We start from the raw sequence: 15,000 nt of genomic DNA on the forward strand, positions 1-15,000 counted from the left end.
CAGTCAAATCAGTCATTCTTGGATGAATCAGGGTCAGTTTGTTCTCCGAACCTACAATAAAAATGACCCTAAAATCCAATAATATGTAAAGAATATTTGTATATGGACTTTTTTTAATCTTATTACAAGTTTGAGTGACAACAAATGCCCAAAATAGTGTAAAACCAGACCATCCTCCAGAATTATATTTACCAAAGAGGATCTAGGTGTCATTTTAAGTCTGGTTTTCCTCTGGGCGGAGCTTGTGACACTTATACTTAGAGTAAACCAGACGTCAGAGGCCAAAAGAGTCTCAGTTTCACAAAGAGTCCAGTCAATTGTTTGTTCTCCGAAGTTTCAGGAACAGCTTCAGTTTGAATTAAGGCTCATTTTGGTCATGCGTTTTATGAATAATGAGCCCTAAACTTACAGGGTTAAAATGAAAACATTGAAAAGGGCCATTTCTTTTAGCATTAGCCTCGTTTTAGTGTTTGTTTTGCCTCTGTTTCCGTTGAAAGTAAAGCCAATTCATGAATATAATGAGACTTTTGAGAGACGATTGTTGGTCCAGAACCTTTATTTATACTGAGTTTGACTAATGCATTAAAGCATAAACGTGAACAACATCTGTTTTAATATAACTGGCATCATTTTGTTGAAATGTATATTAAACTATTGCAATAATACAGATGTGGCAGGCAGCACTCCATTTTCATTTCTTAATTTTAGATTTTTGTGTGATTTAAAGAAATAATAATAATTTTGTGCTATTTTAGCTTTGTTTTGGTCCTTTTTTTAGTGTTGGATTATTTAATTTAACCCTTTATTTTGACACATTTTGACTAATAACAGCTTTTGTTTAAATTATTTCAAATACATGTTAATTTTTCAACATTGAATCTATTATTTTTGCCACATATTTTACATATTCTGTCCCAAATCCTGCTGTGATTACTTCAAACTCCTGTAAAAAGTGCACTTATTGCTGTTCTGGCGTTGCAGATCTCGTCCATCCGAATGCAGGGGCTTCTGTTGCTGTTCTTCTCCAAACTGGAGCACGTCCCGTTCATCAGAGACATCCGGACCACCTACACAAGAACGGGCCTGTTTGGCTATTGGGTACATCATATCTCTAGCTCCGTCCGTCTCATCTTTTCTATGTATTTTTGGAAATATGTCGGTGTAATCCCTCATTCGTCCAGGCGTGTTCCATAGTAGAAAAAGCTTCAGTTGTAGTCATCTGGACTCAGTTTGAAAAAGTAGACGTTTCGACTCTCATCCAAGAGTCATTGTCAATAACAGAATTTAGGTCGAGAACTCCGATATTAATACTGTTCTGTGGTAAGACCCGCCCATTGGGAGGAGCCTTCCTGAAGTAGAAAGAGTTGTTTGTTTCAACAGAAACTCCCCCCTTGTATCTACCGAGCTAGCCTATTCAGAATCTTAATGGGCTATTAGAGTCCTCTTTGTCTTAGTGAGACCCTGGCTCAACCACCCTGAGTAGCACCCGGAAAGGTAAAGGACCAGGACATTCAGATGCTAATCAGGTACTCAGGGTGGTTGAGCCAGGGTCTCACAAAGACAAAGAGGTTTCTAATAGCCCATTAAGATTCTGAATAGGCTAGCTCGGTAGATACAAGGGGGGAGTTTCTGTTGAAACAAACAACTCTTTCTACTTCAGGAAGGCTCCTCCCAATGGGCGGGTCTTACCACAGAACAGTATTAATATCGGAGTTCTCGACCTAAATTCTGTTATTGACAATGACTCTTGGATGAGAGTCGAAACGTCTACTTTTTCAAACTGAGTCCAGATGACTACAACTGAAGCTTTTTCTACTATGTATTTTTGTGCAATTCTTAGTTTGCGTCTCATTTAAAGGACATAATTCATGAATAATTTACTTATTTTTCACTTTTAAAAGTAAAAAACAGACTCAGAGTTGTTTTTAGTTCCAGTTGCGCAGGTTTGATTAATCCTGTTTAGAAAGTCAACTCCTCAGAAAATACTCAAACACACAAATTTCGCAGATTTGTGACGTCAAAAGTAAAGAATTTTTGCTGTGTGCTTTTATTTTTCTTATCAACTAAACTAAACAACATAGAATGAAAAAAAAGGATATAGAGATCATTCAAACACTTTCTAAACAACAAAAACAAGTAGTCCGGCATATTCAGTCCATTTGGTCCAAAGTCTGTAAAATGTGTCCAGTTTCAAATTTAGCCCGAAACTAATAATATAATAATACAATCTTAAATAAGAAAATAGGTGAATTTTGTTTATTTTGATTTGAGTGTAATTTGACTTTCTTAAAAAATAAACAAGCGGAAAAGCAGGATGTCCTGCTTTACCTAAAACAAGAAAAAAGACAAGCATTTTCTCACTTGAATTTAGCTAAATAAATAAATAAAAAAATCTACTGCACTTGAAATAAGAACAAAACTTGCTCCATTGGCATATCTTAATCCAAGCACTTATTCACAGTTTCTTATTTCACATTGAAATTTTCCCACTCTAAATCTTTAAACCTCCTGTGTTTGTGTTTGTTTCAGGGCAATAAAGGAGCCGTGTCGGTTCGTCTCTCGTTCTACGGCCACACGTTTTGCTTCCTCAACTGCCATCTGGCCGCCCACATGAACTATGCCACGGCGCGGGTCGACGAGTTCGAGCACATCATGGACACGCAGGTGTTCGAGTGCAACGAGGCCCCAGGCGTCCTCGACCACCGGTAAACACAAACACATCCACACGAGAAGTAAAGTCTGTAAGTGTGTTAACGGTCGGTTCCTCTTTTGTTGTAGGTTAGTGTTTTGGTTTGGCGACCTCAACTTCCGCATCCAGGACCACGGCATGCACTTCGTCCGCTCCTGCATCAGTTCACAGCAGTTCAACTTACTCTGGAGCAAAGACCAGGTTAGAAACGATTAAACCCCCGCGATTGATCACGCAAAAGGAACACATTAATCCTAAATTGACTCGGATTAGTACCGTTTAGCACCATTTTGACCCGAACGCGCTTTTTTTGAGGCTTGGACACAAAGAACGAGGGAGGTTCAGGAGCGGCGCTGACGACCAGGTTGGTTGCGCAGACCCCTTGTGTTTCCGGGCGCAGACCCCTCGAGTTTCCGGGCGCAGACCCCTCGTGTTTCCGGGCGCAGACCCCTCGAGTTTCCGGGCACTCGAGTTTCCGGGCGCAGACCCCTCGAGTTTCCGGGCGCAGACGCCTCGAGTTTCCGGGCGCTCGTGTTTCCGGGCGCAGACCCCTCGCGTTTCCGGGCGCAGACCCCTCGAGTTTCTGGGCGCAGACCCCTCGCGTTTCCAGGCGCAGACCCCTCGCGTTTCCGGGCGCAGACCCCTCGCGTTTCCGGGCGCAGACCCCTCGAGTTTCCGGGCGCAGACCCCTCGCGTTTCCGGGCGCAGACCCCTCGCGTTTCCGGGCGCAGACCCCTCGAGTTTCAGGGCGCAGACCCCTCGAGTTTCCGGGCGCAGACCCCTTGCCGTCTGGGGTTTGCGAACAGCGCTCGCTCTGAGGGGAATATGACGGTCGTGTGTGAGCGCTAAAACTATTAATATGAGCCAAATATTACACGAAAACACAAGAAAACCTGTCTCCACAAGAGCCAGTTACACAGTGAAGGGCCTAGAACCCACTAAACCTGGTGTTTGCTCATGTACATGTACTTTATTTATATTTATTATGAAGTAGATTTGAATTATTGCCAAAAGGGCGTATGCATTTAGATTTGTGCACCATTTCTTCGCCGATGGTGCAGTGGTTAGGGACGTTGCACATGTGTGGTCGCTCCGCCGACCAGTTACTGAATGTCTCTCCCTTCTCTCTCCCCGTTCCAGGTGAAACATTTGGGCCTGAAAAAATTTAAAACGCTCAAAAAGATGTGTGAAAATACTTCAAAATAGAACGTGTTTTTGTTGTTGCTCTGATAAAATTTTTGAAGCGAGCGTGCTTTGTTTATTGTGATTTAATTATACTTCAAAAGTGCAATTATTCAGACTTTTTTGTTTACTTTTGGTCTTTTGGCGTCTTCACAGTCTCATATTCGCTCTGTCTTTGGGCCTCTTTAGATCGCTCTGTCCTCTGTGTTCAAGAGTCGTGAACAAAAAACGCACAAAGTCGGTCTAAAGAACTCGATTTCGTTTCGTTTTCAGTTGACGATGATGAAGAAGAAGGTGGAGGCTCTGCAGCAGTTCGAGGAGGGCCCGCTGGACTTTCAGCCCACGTATAAATTTGACCTAAACTCCGACACGTACGACAGCAGGTAAATCCACTTCCACATTTCGTACGGAATGACACTTTCGACTCTCACGGCAACCAACGGACGTGTCGCTCTGTCTGGTTTCAGGAGCTACAGGACGTGGCTTTTTTTTACGTAAGAAAGACGAGCCAAACTAACCAAATATAACTAACGCCGTACACGTTTCAGAAGTGTGTGTCGAGTTAGAAATACTCGACACAAAACAGCTCGTGTATTTGAAGCGGCCCAGAACCCATCCAAAACGACAGGAAAACGACAATATTCCACTTTTTCACACAGCGCTCATTATTGAACTTGCTGATGATCGGTGTGAATGTTACGGAATATTGCTTTTAAACTGGAATAATGTGCTGCAAAAATGACAAACCGCTGGTGGTTTGGCTTCGCTTCAAATACAGTCGGGAGAAAGTCTGACACTTTAATCTCTTTGTGTTCGTGTGTTGTTTTAAGATACTGGTTTTAACATGTGTGTGATTTAACCAACATTTAACCACAAACACGCATGAATCACTGCGTTTTGAAGGATACAGTCTGTCTTTTGCTGCGACAGGTTTGATTCAAATCAGAAAGGACACATATTATGCAAAATGGACTTTCCGCAGCGTTACTCCGTCGTTAAAAACACACCTGGAGTTGTATTTAGCTAGGGTTGCCAACCGTCCCGGACAATCCGGTCCCGAATTATGGGTGGCAGCTTCAGTCCCGTATTCCAATCACAGCCTCGCCGGCCAATAATTGGCTACTGCAAACGCGCTACGCACACATTTACCACGCGCCTCTCGAAGCTCCACTTCCTGGAATTACCGTGACAGACGCGCGTCTCAGCCAATCTGATCCGAGGTTAGATTGAATTAAAATACTTGACCTGTCCTCGTTCCCTGACTGACACCGCCAGCTCAAGATCAAGTATTATTCATATCCATAAAGGGAAACAGAAGGTAAAGCGTCAGTTCAGTTCAGTGTCTGCAGCAGATGGTTATAGTCTAATGCTAACATGACATTTGAGAGAAACTTAATAATAATTAATAATTGTCTTCACTATTCCAATGAACAATACATCCAAGCAAGTACAGTAGTGGTTTTCCAAAATTACACTGAAATTAGTAGGTTTATGGTATGGCTAATGAAACCTTGTCATTTCTGTAATTATTATTGGTCAGCTGTTGGAAGTGTCCTTCATTTGGGGTTGAGATAGTTGGCAACCCACTCTGACCTATCCCAGTTCTAATTCTCCAGGTTTGCGAGGTCAAAGGTCGAGCATTGAGGTGTTATAAGTCTATAAATTGACACATTTCTGCTGTCAAATCACTGTCAATTCGTTGCCAGTAGGTGGAGCTCTAACTCAGTTCCTGACGTTGTAAACACCAGGCTGATTTTTGTTGCCACTTTGCAATCTTTTTAAAGTTCTAAAACATGAGATGTCAAAGCAAAGAGCATGTTTAAAAGCCTATAACGATACAAATGAAGCATAATATTTGTCTTCTAATGTTTTGACTACTACGTACATCTGTGACACACCCGTGAAACTCACACGTCTCTCTCCTCCGTCATTCCTTCGACCGTAAACCCGCTCTTGTCTCTCGTCAGCGGTAAGAAGAGGAAACCGGCCTGGACGGACAGGATCCTGTGGCGGCTGCGTCCTGCTCCCGCGCTGCCCCCGGTGGTCGAGGGCGACGACGACGGCGGGGTGAAAGCGACGGCGTCTCCGGTGAAGCAGGCGGAGGAGCTCGCTGAGTATCCACTGAACGTCAGACAGGAGCTGTACACGAGCCACATGGAGTACGGCGTCAGCGACCACAAGCCCGTCGTCGGGGTCTTCCGTCTGCAGGTCAGTCACCAAAACATGTCACTCTCCTTTTATACACAATTCCTCACTTATTTGGGATATAGTATCTCTTATATCTTTTCTAACAGGCCTATGATCAACAACTTCCACCTATGTTTTCCCACTGACTTTTCAGATATTGAGTTTAAAGCGCCCCCTACAGGCCGGACGACTCATTTAACTAAAATGCAGTTAAGATAAATATATTTAGAATCTTGCAAAAATGTTGCAAACTTTTTTTGGTTCATAATTTCCTGTTTGTAATTGATGACATCACACTAGGAAATTACCCAGCAAACACTGGGTCACATTTCTTTTTATTTCACAAATACAAAGATATGAGAGTGACTTTAATTTGTTGAATTAACATTTAGAGAGTCAGAAAAGTTGTTTTTTGTGTAATTATGCATACAAATTGACAGGAGTGATGTCACTTCCTGTCATTTTCTACGGATTTTTGAACATTTCTCCACAAATACCTGCTCGATTGGTGTAAAACTATAATTCAGACAGGTATAAATACAGCATAAATACAGCATAAATACAGTATAAATACAGCAAATAAAGTCAAAATTAAAAAATTGTTAAAAACCTGTCATAAGTCACTTTAAAAGACTGTAGTGTCCATAAGGTTGTTCTTTTAAGTCCTAAAAACACATTTAAAGCTTAATCATTTAATTATTTATTTTTGTAATGTATTTATTGATTTACTTTTAAAGAACAAAAGTTTTTCTATTTAAAAGGGAATAGGCTGAAGTAAAACAATTTCCCTGTTTTGGATCTTTTTATGTTTCTTTCTCTGTTTTGCCATTCTTTTTTCCTCATCTCATTATCTCAACTGTAGTGTTTTCAGTAAAGTCATAAACCAGAGCTAATAGTTGATATTTGGCTTTTTTTCTTCCATTGAACTTGAGTAAAGCGCACACTTGCCTCACACTCACACCTGTCACATTTCTGAACACATCACGACACCTTTCCCGGTCTCTCGCTTCACTCCGCAGCTGCGTAAAGTGCACGCCGCTCCGCTGGTGCGTTTACGGGCCGAGGGGGAGTGGAGCGCCGACATGGATCCGGTGGTCCTGTACAGCCCCCAGCAGCCGTTCCCCTCCAGCTCCTGGGACTGGATCGGACTCTATCAGGTTCGTTCACTCTCAGAAGGGCAAAAGACGCCGGCGAGCGAGCGTCAGCGGCTCATAATTACATCTCCGAACATTAAAGAGGCCGATATGCGCATTGGACCGTAAAAAACTGTTTCCCACAAACGCACGAGGCTTTAAGAACGTGAGCGAGGCATCAAACCTTTCGTGCGTGTTGTTTTGGCGACCGGATTAGCACGTCATTTACTTTTGTGTGCGTGTAAAATAAGATTATTTACATTTTACGTCAGCAATTCTACACGATTCCTTTATGTCTTCATTGATTTCTAATTGCCATCCGTCTAAATTGTGGCATTCATGTTTTACTCTTACTCTTTTTTTAAATTAGAACATAGATCAACCAAAACAAAGCAACAACACAAACAACACGAACAAAATAGACAAAAATGCCACACAACAAAAAAATCACAAGAAAACCCCACAGACAACAAAGATAAGGAAAAAAATAATACAACAAAAAAAACCACAACAAAAATGGCGCCACCTACTGTAGTTGTACGTCTTCAAAGTATGTGTTTTATGTTATACTGTTGTTGTTGTTGTTGTTGCTCTTCTTCCTCCTCTTCTTCCTCTTCTTCTTCTTCTTCTTCTTCGTCTTCCTTCTTCCTTCTTCCTTCTTCCTTCTTCCTTCTTCTTCCTTCTTCCTTCTTCTTCCTTCTTCTTCGTTCTGCTTCTTGTTGTTGTTACTGTTGTTGTTACTGTTACTTTTAATAGCGGCTGGCAGCCAATTGCAAAGGTGCAATTACCGTATTTTCCGGACTATAAGTCGAACCTTTTTTCACAGTTTTGGCCGGGGTGACACTTATACTTATGTTTATACTTACATACTTATACTTCTACTCCGGAGCAATTTATATGTGATATTATTTGTTATTTTCACACTTGCAACCGCATTTCATACTCCAGTGCGACTTATATATGTTTTTTTTTTCTCTATTGTGCATTTTTTGACTGGTGCGACTTATACTCCAGTGCAACTTTTATAGTCCGGAAAATACGGTACCACCATCTCCTTTAGACTTTATTCTTTGACTAAGCTGGCTTCAGCAGTGACTTTATGTCTTTGTGGTGGTGCAGAAGTGCATTCTGAAGCTGTCTTTGGTCTCAGGTGGGCTTCAGCGGCGTCTCGGACTACATCACCTACGCCTGGGTGGAAGACAACGAGGCGGCGTTGGACGACGAGCACATGCAGGTGCAGGGAACGCGCTGTCATCACGACGACGGGCAGACGCAGTCGCCCCGGTGACGCTATAATGTTCTATAATGTGTTTGCGTTTCAGGTTTTCATCAGTAAAGAGGAGATCCCCGTGCGAGGAGGCGACTGCGTGCTGTGCTATTACTCCAGTACGTTACGGAGCATTATAGGGATCAGCGAACCCTTCAAGGTATGTGTATTTTGATTGTATTTGCCCGCTTTTTCCGAGGCCCCGATTCAAACTGCTCCTGAACCTCTGGAGCCTTTGTGAAGCTGAGACTCTGTAGTTTAGGACTCGGTTTTACTCTAATTATAAGTAGAAACGAGAGGAAATCAGATTTTAAATCCCGCCTGGATTTTCTTTGTTAAATATATACAGTATTTTCCGGACTATAAGTCGCACCAGCCAAAAAAATGCATCATAGAGAAGAAAAAGACATATATAAGTCGCACTGGAGTATGAAATGCGGTTGCAAGTGTGAAAATGACAAATAATATCACATATAAGTCGCTCCGGAGTATAAGTATAAATATAAGTATAAGTCAAACCCCGGCCAAAAATATGAAAAAAACGTATAGTCCGGAAAATACGGTAAATAAGTAAAGCTGGTTTCTGGAGGATCGGCTGATTGACACTAAAATGAGCATTTCTTGGGTTTTGACCATTCTTTTTCAAAAGCTCAGGACTTGTAATAAAGCAAAAATGTCCAGTTAGAATCCACATAAAAGTCCTATTCATTTTTCATTTTATTTTAGGTATTTTTTTTATTTGTGTGTTTGGAGAACAAACTGACCCTGATGCTTCCCAGAATGATTGATTTGACTGGAGTGTTACAGCTTTATTTTTATGTACAACATCAAGCAGCTGGAGAGTTCACTTTCATAACATGGTGGACAGAATGGAGCAAATAAATTAAATTGTGGAAAAGCTGCAAAACGAATGGCAATGAAACGTGTCGCATTTGCTTAAAGGAGACGTGTCGGGCTGTGTTTCAGGTGCGCCTCATTGAATTATAACATAAATACATTATCATTTTACATTTTGTTCAGTGTGAACCACAAACGGCTCAGGTTGACTCTGCATTTCACCGTTTGTTTTAAAGTGATTACGTGACATATAAAGGAGACTTCTTACTCACTCGCGGTTGACTTCAGAGTGATCCGTGCGCGTTTTGCTCCGTCACGCGGTTGTTTTTGGCACAAACAACAGAAAAATAAATCGCCCGCTCGCTGTTGTGAACCGCGCCTCTCCAAACGGGAACAAAACGGCATTCTACACCCGGAAGTCGGCAGCTTTGTTTGTTTATGACGCCGTTTTAGATCAATATTGTCCAAAAAAAAAACAATGAGGCTGAGCAAAATAATATGTCTGATTGCCGTAACCCGACCGACCCGCTATGAAACTAGCCGACTGAAAAATAAATATCAGCATTTTGTTGAAAAAACGTCAAAATCTTTTATTTTTCAATTATTTCGCCGACTCACCGACCGGTCTGTCCTGAACCACCGTGTCAAATATTTTTATCACGCTTGTCAACTTGACTTTCATCTCAAAGAACTGATAACGCACCGCGCAACACACGTGCATCTACTACTAAAAAGAACGCGTGTAAAAGTCGTCATTTTGCCTTTAACAAGTTGGTTTACCCTTTTCGGCGCCACTGACATCTCCAGAGTAATGCCAGGCTCTGTCAGGGTGTGAAATTTGACTTACGCAAATGCATTCTGGGATTGAAACACGCCCAGTAGCGTCATCACAACAAACATGGCGGCGCCCGTGTCCCCCGCATGTTCCCCCCGCTCGCCTTAGCTACCAAAATAAAGGAAATAAAGTCTTAAAATCGTGAGATTTAGTCTCACAATCGGGTTGATAGTGACTGTTGAAGCCTGACCCCTGGTGGTCACTCCGACTCAAAAAATGACAAAATTTTGATCTTTTTTTTTGCCTTCAAAGTAAAAAAAAATAAGAATTTGCCTACCGACCGACCCAGATGAAAAATGTTGACTCGGGTTACAGCAAACAGACAATTTATTTGGGGTAGCCTGATCATAGAGTTTAAGCTATATCGCGGACAAAAGCACGAATCCTTCAGGAAGTACGTCTTGAACATCTGTAAAACGAGCCTGGTCAGTGGTTAAATCGTATGCAGTGTTAATTTTACGTTTCCTCTCGCTCCGCCGCAGGTCCACGCGTCCAAAGTGGCTCTGGAGGAGGGTGTGATGCCCGAGAAGCTCCACGGACTCGACCAGATCACGGCGGACGAGCTCCAGAAGTGATCGGGTTCGTTTTTGGACCGGAAGATCTGCCCAAACCGCTTGTGGAAGACGTTTTAAGACTTTGACTGAGCGATGACCCGCCACGTCGGCTTCGGGACGCAACTGAACCATTTTGAATGTGAAAAGCCCCATTTTAAATTATTTATCCCTCTAGTTACTGTTGCTTCTTTATTCGCTGGTTTGCGCGGTGAACGGGACGTGGGAAAAGGGAGGAGGAGTTGAACATACGAGTATAAGTACTTGTATGAAATAATTGTGAAAGTATAATTCCATTAAAACTTACTTCTGAGGCCTAGTGCCCAGTCAAATGTACGTTTAGCTTTCTGTTTTTTAAAGGAGACGTTATGCAAGTTGTATCCTGTATTGTCCTGCGTAAAGCTCAGAAAATATTTGTATTTACCTTCCCCCTGTCCCCGCCCACAACTCTGTACTCTGTCGCACACAGGTTTATTTTAGCTGTTCTGTTCTGCCAGACACAAAAACACCTAATTATTCATAAACGGTCAATTAAAGTGCAATGTAAGAATAAAACAGGATAAAAGCTGATCACTGTGACATGTTTTAGTGTTTATAATTTATTCCTATTTTTGATAAAAACTTGAAAAATAGATTGAATATTCACTTATGTTGGAATTGCCACTCAAAATGCAAAATGTCCAGGTGCGTTTAGTTTAGTTTAGTTTGTTGCTGGATCAACTTCTACTCTTTTATTTCAAGATGATATAAATATAAATATTTGTTTCACTCTCTGTAACCTTTTTCAGAGCACAATTATGATGTTATAAACTGCTCTCACAAACTACACTTGGCTCGGTTTATTTCTTTGTGTTTTCGTCCTGTTTCGTCACCGTGTCGGTTAATGCCGGCGCGCGTCACATGATGTCGAGCGATAGAGCTACATCGTTTCTACGGGAAGCGGCGAGTATATCCGGGCTCAGACGGCGTCATAAAGGGCAGAGGAAAAATCACATTGAAACAGCACTTTTACCAAACACGCCAACGTTTCAAACACTAATTTGCAACTAAAAAACATTCTGAACAGTCCAAAGTTGTGTTTTTTTGGTCAATTTATTTCCACTTCTTCATAACCATATATTTTACCGAATATGAAGTGAACATTTTTATTATAAGTGCAATATCTCGATATCTGCGATTCTGCATAAGGCACATTTTCTTTTATGTCATATTATTATTATTATATGTTGAAAATGAATTACATTCCGTGGTGTCAAAAAGAAGCGTCAAAATGTTTTATTTCCTTTTATAGTAACACATGAACTCACTCGTGTACATCTATTGCACGACCAGGCTACGCATTACAGTGCCCCCTACAGGTCGGACGACTCACCGAACTAAAATGCAGTTTTATATATTTAAAATGATGCTAAAATTATAAAAATGTTATCCGAGAATTGCTCCTTTTTTAGGTTTATAATTTCACTTCATGTTTGTAGTTGGTGACATCACACTAGGAAATTATCCAGCAAACACAAAAAAACAACTAGATGTCACTTTTTATTAATTTGACAAATGAAAATATGAGAGTGACTTGTTGAATTATGTTTAGAGAGTCAAAAAAGTACTTTATTTAGTCTTATTTATGCATAAACTTTGACTGGAATGAGGCGATGTCATGTGATGTCACTTCCTGTCATTTTCTACAGATTTACCAACATTTTCTCCACAAATCCCTGCACGATTGATGTGAAACTATCATTTACATGTACAACAGATATAAATACACAATCGTAACCACACGTCATAAGCCCTTTAAGTTATATTGTCAAATTAAATTCTAGACGACACGTGGTTTTATACTATTTAAGGCAAACCGGTAAACACGCTGAACGTATTTATGAGCAAATGCACTTGATCCCAAACTCTAGACAGCGCCCTCTCTGTGCTGGAGGTGAACGTGCACTTTACACTTCTCCTGAAATCACACAAAAGCAACGTCAGCGGGAAATCTGAAAATCTGTGGGCGCGAGTCGGACGGTGATTGGACTTACCACGTGCCAGCGCAGAGTGACCCAGGGCAACACGAGGCGACAGTGGGGGCAGGCGAGGAGCTCGTGGGGGTCTCTGGGGTCACCTGCTCCGGTCGTCCGGGGCAGATCCAGATTTCGGAACGCAGGACTGAGGTGATCCGATCCGGAGGCTTCGTCGCCCTCGTCGGAATCTGAGTCCTCAAGGTTCCACAAGGGGGCAGCGGTGCACCTCAGCTTTGAACGGGAAAGAGACAATACACTTGCCTGACCAGCCGTTCCCAACACGTTTTGGCAAACTAATTATCAAACCTGTGTGAGGGTCTGGAGCTCGAGCGCTGCGGTTCTATTTCTAGGGCGGAGTTTAGAGCAGAGACAGAACCAATCACATAAACCCAGAAGTGACGCAAAAAACGCGACACGCTTAACCGGATATTACGTATCAACAAGGCGTGTTCCGCGTTATCCGTCCCCGAACGCAGAAAATGTCTCCTGAATCGCGATGACGCCCTTCGTATAACCGCATCTAACGCACGTTAATCACGGCGAGTAGAGCGGACTTTCCTGATCGTTCAAACCGAAGCCAGAGCAGAAGTAAACACTCGGTCACGAGCCGGGTCACGAGCCGGGTCACGAGCCGGGTTGCGAGCCGGGTCCGCCATCTTGAATGTTTTGGAACGGGGGGTGAAGAGCTACTTCCGTATCTCAGTGTGACGCGTTAAAACCTCAGACTGGGATTGGACAGGTAAATGGATTACCGACGACTTCATTGGCTCTGACTCTGATTCCAGACCCTTACGCATTCGAACAGAATGTGGGCGGGGCTGGCGGGTCAGGCAACCAATAAAGTGTCCCAAACTATACTCAGATTTAATATATTAGAATTAAGTAGTTATGTATTTGTTAGATCCACTACTTTGAATCAATATTTGGCCCACAATCTCAATGTAGTTTTTATGTGAACGTATGACACATGAAAATAGCTCTTATTAAGGGAGCGTATTAAAAAGAAGCGACAATATTGAGTAGATTTGAGATGAATTTGACGAGAGGTACAAAGAGCTGCAGCTCCTGGGACAGTCCAGGGGTAAACGTGAGCTGTAGACGGGACACAGGCCCAACTCACCTCGTGGTTTTTTATGTCTTGGGCAGGAAACGATCCCTTGCAGACTTTACACAGCACAGTTAGTTTTCCTTCAACACAAAATGCATTATATTTCCTTAGTAGACGAGGACACTAAAACAAGGACTTTTTGAATTGTTTTTACACGTTTTCAACCATCAAAATACGAACCAGTGACGCAATTCTCAAGTAGTCTACATTCATTCTGTTTTTTGTGCCGTTTTAACTAATTTCATCTTATTTTTGTACGTATTATGTATTATTTATTTTTTATTTATAAAATAAATATAAATTTCAATAAATTTATTTATTGATTGATTTTTAGTTGTTTTAGTTGTTCTTATTGATGTTTATTAGTCTAATAGTCATTTCTCCTCACGTTTAGAGCTAAACGTTGTTTTTTAAAATGTGCTACACAAATAAAGTTGGATTGGATCATGACTAAACCAGGACTAAACCAGGACTAAAACAGGACTAAAACAGGACTAAACCTGAACTACACCATAACTAAACCAGGACTAAACCAGGACTAAACCAGGACTAAACCTGAACTAAACCAGGTCTAAACCAGGTCTAAACCAGGACTAAACCAGGACTAAACCAGGATTAAACCAGGACTAAAACAGGACTAAACCTGAACTACACCATAACTAAACCAGGACTAAACCAGGACTAAACCAGGACTAAACCTGAACTAAACCAGGTCTAAACCAGGTCTAAACCAGGACTAAACCAGGACTAAACCAGGATTAAACCAGGACTAAAACAGGACTAAACCTGAACTACACCATAACTAAACCAGGACTAAACCAGGACTAAACCAGGACTAAACCAGGACTAAACCAGGACTAAAACAGGACTAAACCAGGACTAAACCTGAACTAAACCAGGACTAAACCAGGACTAAACCAGGACTAAACCAGGACTAAAACAGGACTAAACCAGGACTAAACCAGGACTAAACCTGAACTAAACCAGGACTAAACCAGGACTAAACCAGGACTAAACCAGGACTAAACCAGGACTAAACCTGAACTAAACCAGGACTAAACCAGGACTAAACCAGGACTAAACCAGGACTAAACCGTGACTAAACCAGGACTAAACCAGGACTAAACCGTGACTAAACCACGATTAAACCAGGACTAAACCTGGACTAAACCTGAACTACACCGTGACTAAACCAC

The 15,000-nt window shown here is 41.8% G+C and overlaps 2 protein-coding genes across 4 annotated transcripts in view; one reads left to right on the top strand and one right to left on the bottom strand.

Moving 5' to 3' along the window:
• Nucleotides 1-11,427, top strand: part of LOC140368614 (inositol polyphosphate 5-phosphatase K-like) — a 17,453-nt gene extending 6,026 nt beyond the window's left edge. Inside the window, exons 5-14 of one of the 3 annotated variants that reach the window (XM_072455599.1) lie at nucleotides 982-1,098; nucleotides 2,530-2,705; nucleotides 2,779-2,890; nucleotides 4,145-4,254; nucleotides 4,339-4,365; nucleotides 5,839-6,079; nucleotides 7,078-7,215; nucleotides 8,342-8,425; nucleotides 8,514-8,618; nucleotides 10,613-11,416. In XM_072455599.1, coding sequence (XP_072311700.1) covers nucleotides 982-1,098; nucleotides 2,530-2,705; nucleotides 2,779-2,890; nucleotides 4,145-4,254; nucleotides 4,339-4,365; nucleotides 5,839-6,079; nucleotides 7,078-7,215; nucleotides 8,342-8,425; nucleotides 8,514-8,618; nucleotides 10,613-10,705 — 1,203 coding nt within the window. In that variant the 3' untranslated portion in view covers nucleotides 10,706-11,416. Of the gene's footprint in view, nucleotides 1-981; nucleotides 1,099-2,529; nucleotides 2,706-2,778; nucleotides 2,891-4,144; nucleotides 4,255-4,338; nucleotides 4,366-5,838; nucleotides 6,080-7,077; nucleotides 7,216-8,341; nucleotides 8,426-8,513; nucleotides 8,619-10,612 lie in introns of all 3 variants that reach the window. The other 2 variants (XM_072455584.1, XM_072455592.1) reach the window with 2 other exon arrangements.
• A 447-nt stretch (nucleotides 11,428-11,874) lies between these two features.
• The window catches only part of xaf1 (XIAP associated factor 1), an 11,429-nt gene continuing 8,303 nt past the window's right edge, over nucleotides 11,875-15,000 (bottom strand). Inside the window, exons 5-7 of the mRNA XM_072458880.1 lie at nucleotides 13,817-13,884; nucleotides 12,715-12,927; nucleotides 11,875-12,638 (exon numbers count right to left, since the gene is read on the bottom strand). Of these exons, the coding sequence (XP_072314981.1) occupies nucleotides 12,588-12,638; nucleotides 12,715-12,927; nucleotides 13,817-13,884 (332 nt within the window). The 3' untranslated portion in view covers nucleotides 11,875-12,587. The remainder of the gene's footprint in view (nucleotides 12,639-12,714; nucleotides 12,928-13,816; nucleotides 13,885-15,000) is intronic.

This window comes from Eucyclogobius newberryi, unplaced genomic scaffold, assembly GCF_026437365.1.
Source record: "Eucyclogobius newberryi isolate DKJ021-1_F unplaced genomic scaffold, fEucNew1.0.hap1 SCAF_10, whole genome shotgun sequence".
Lineage (NCBI taxonomy): Eukaryota > Metazoa > Chordata > Actinopteri > Gobiiformes > Gobiidae > Eucyclogobius > Eucyclogobius newberryi.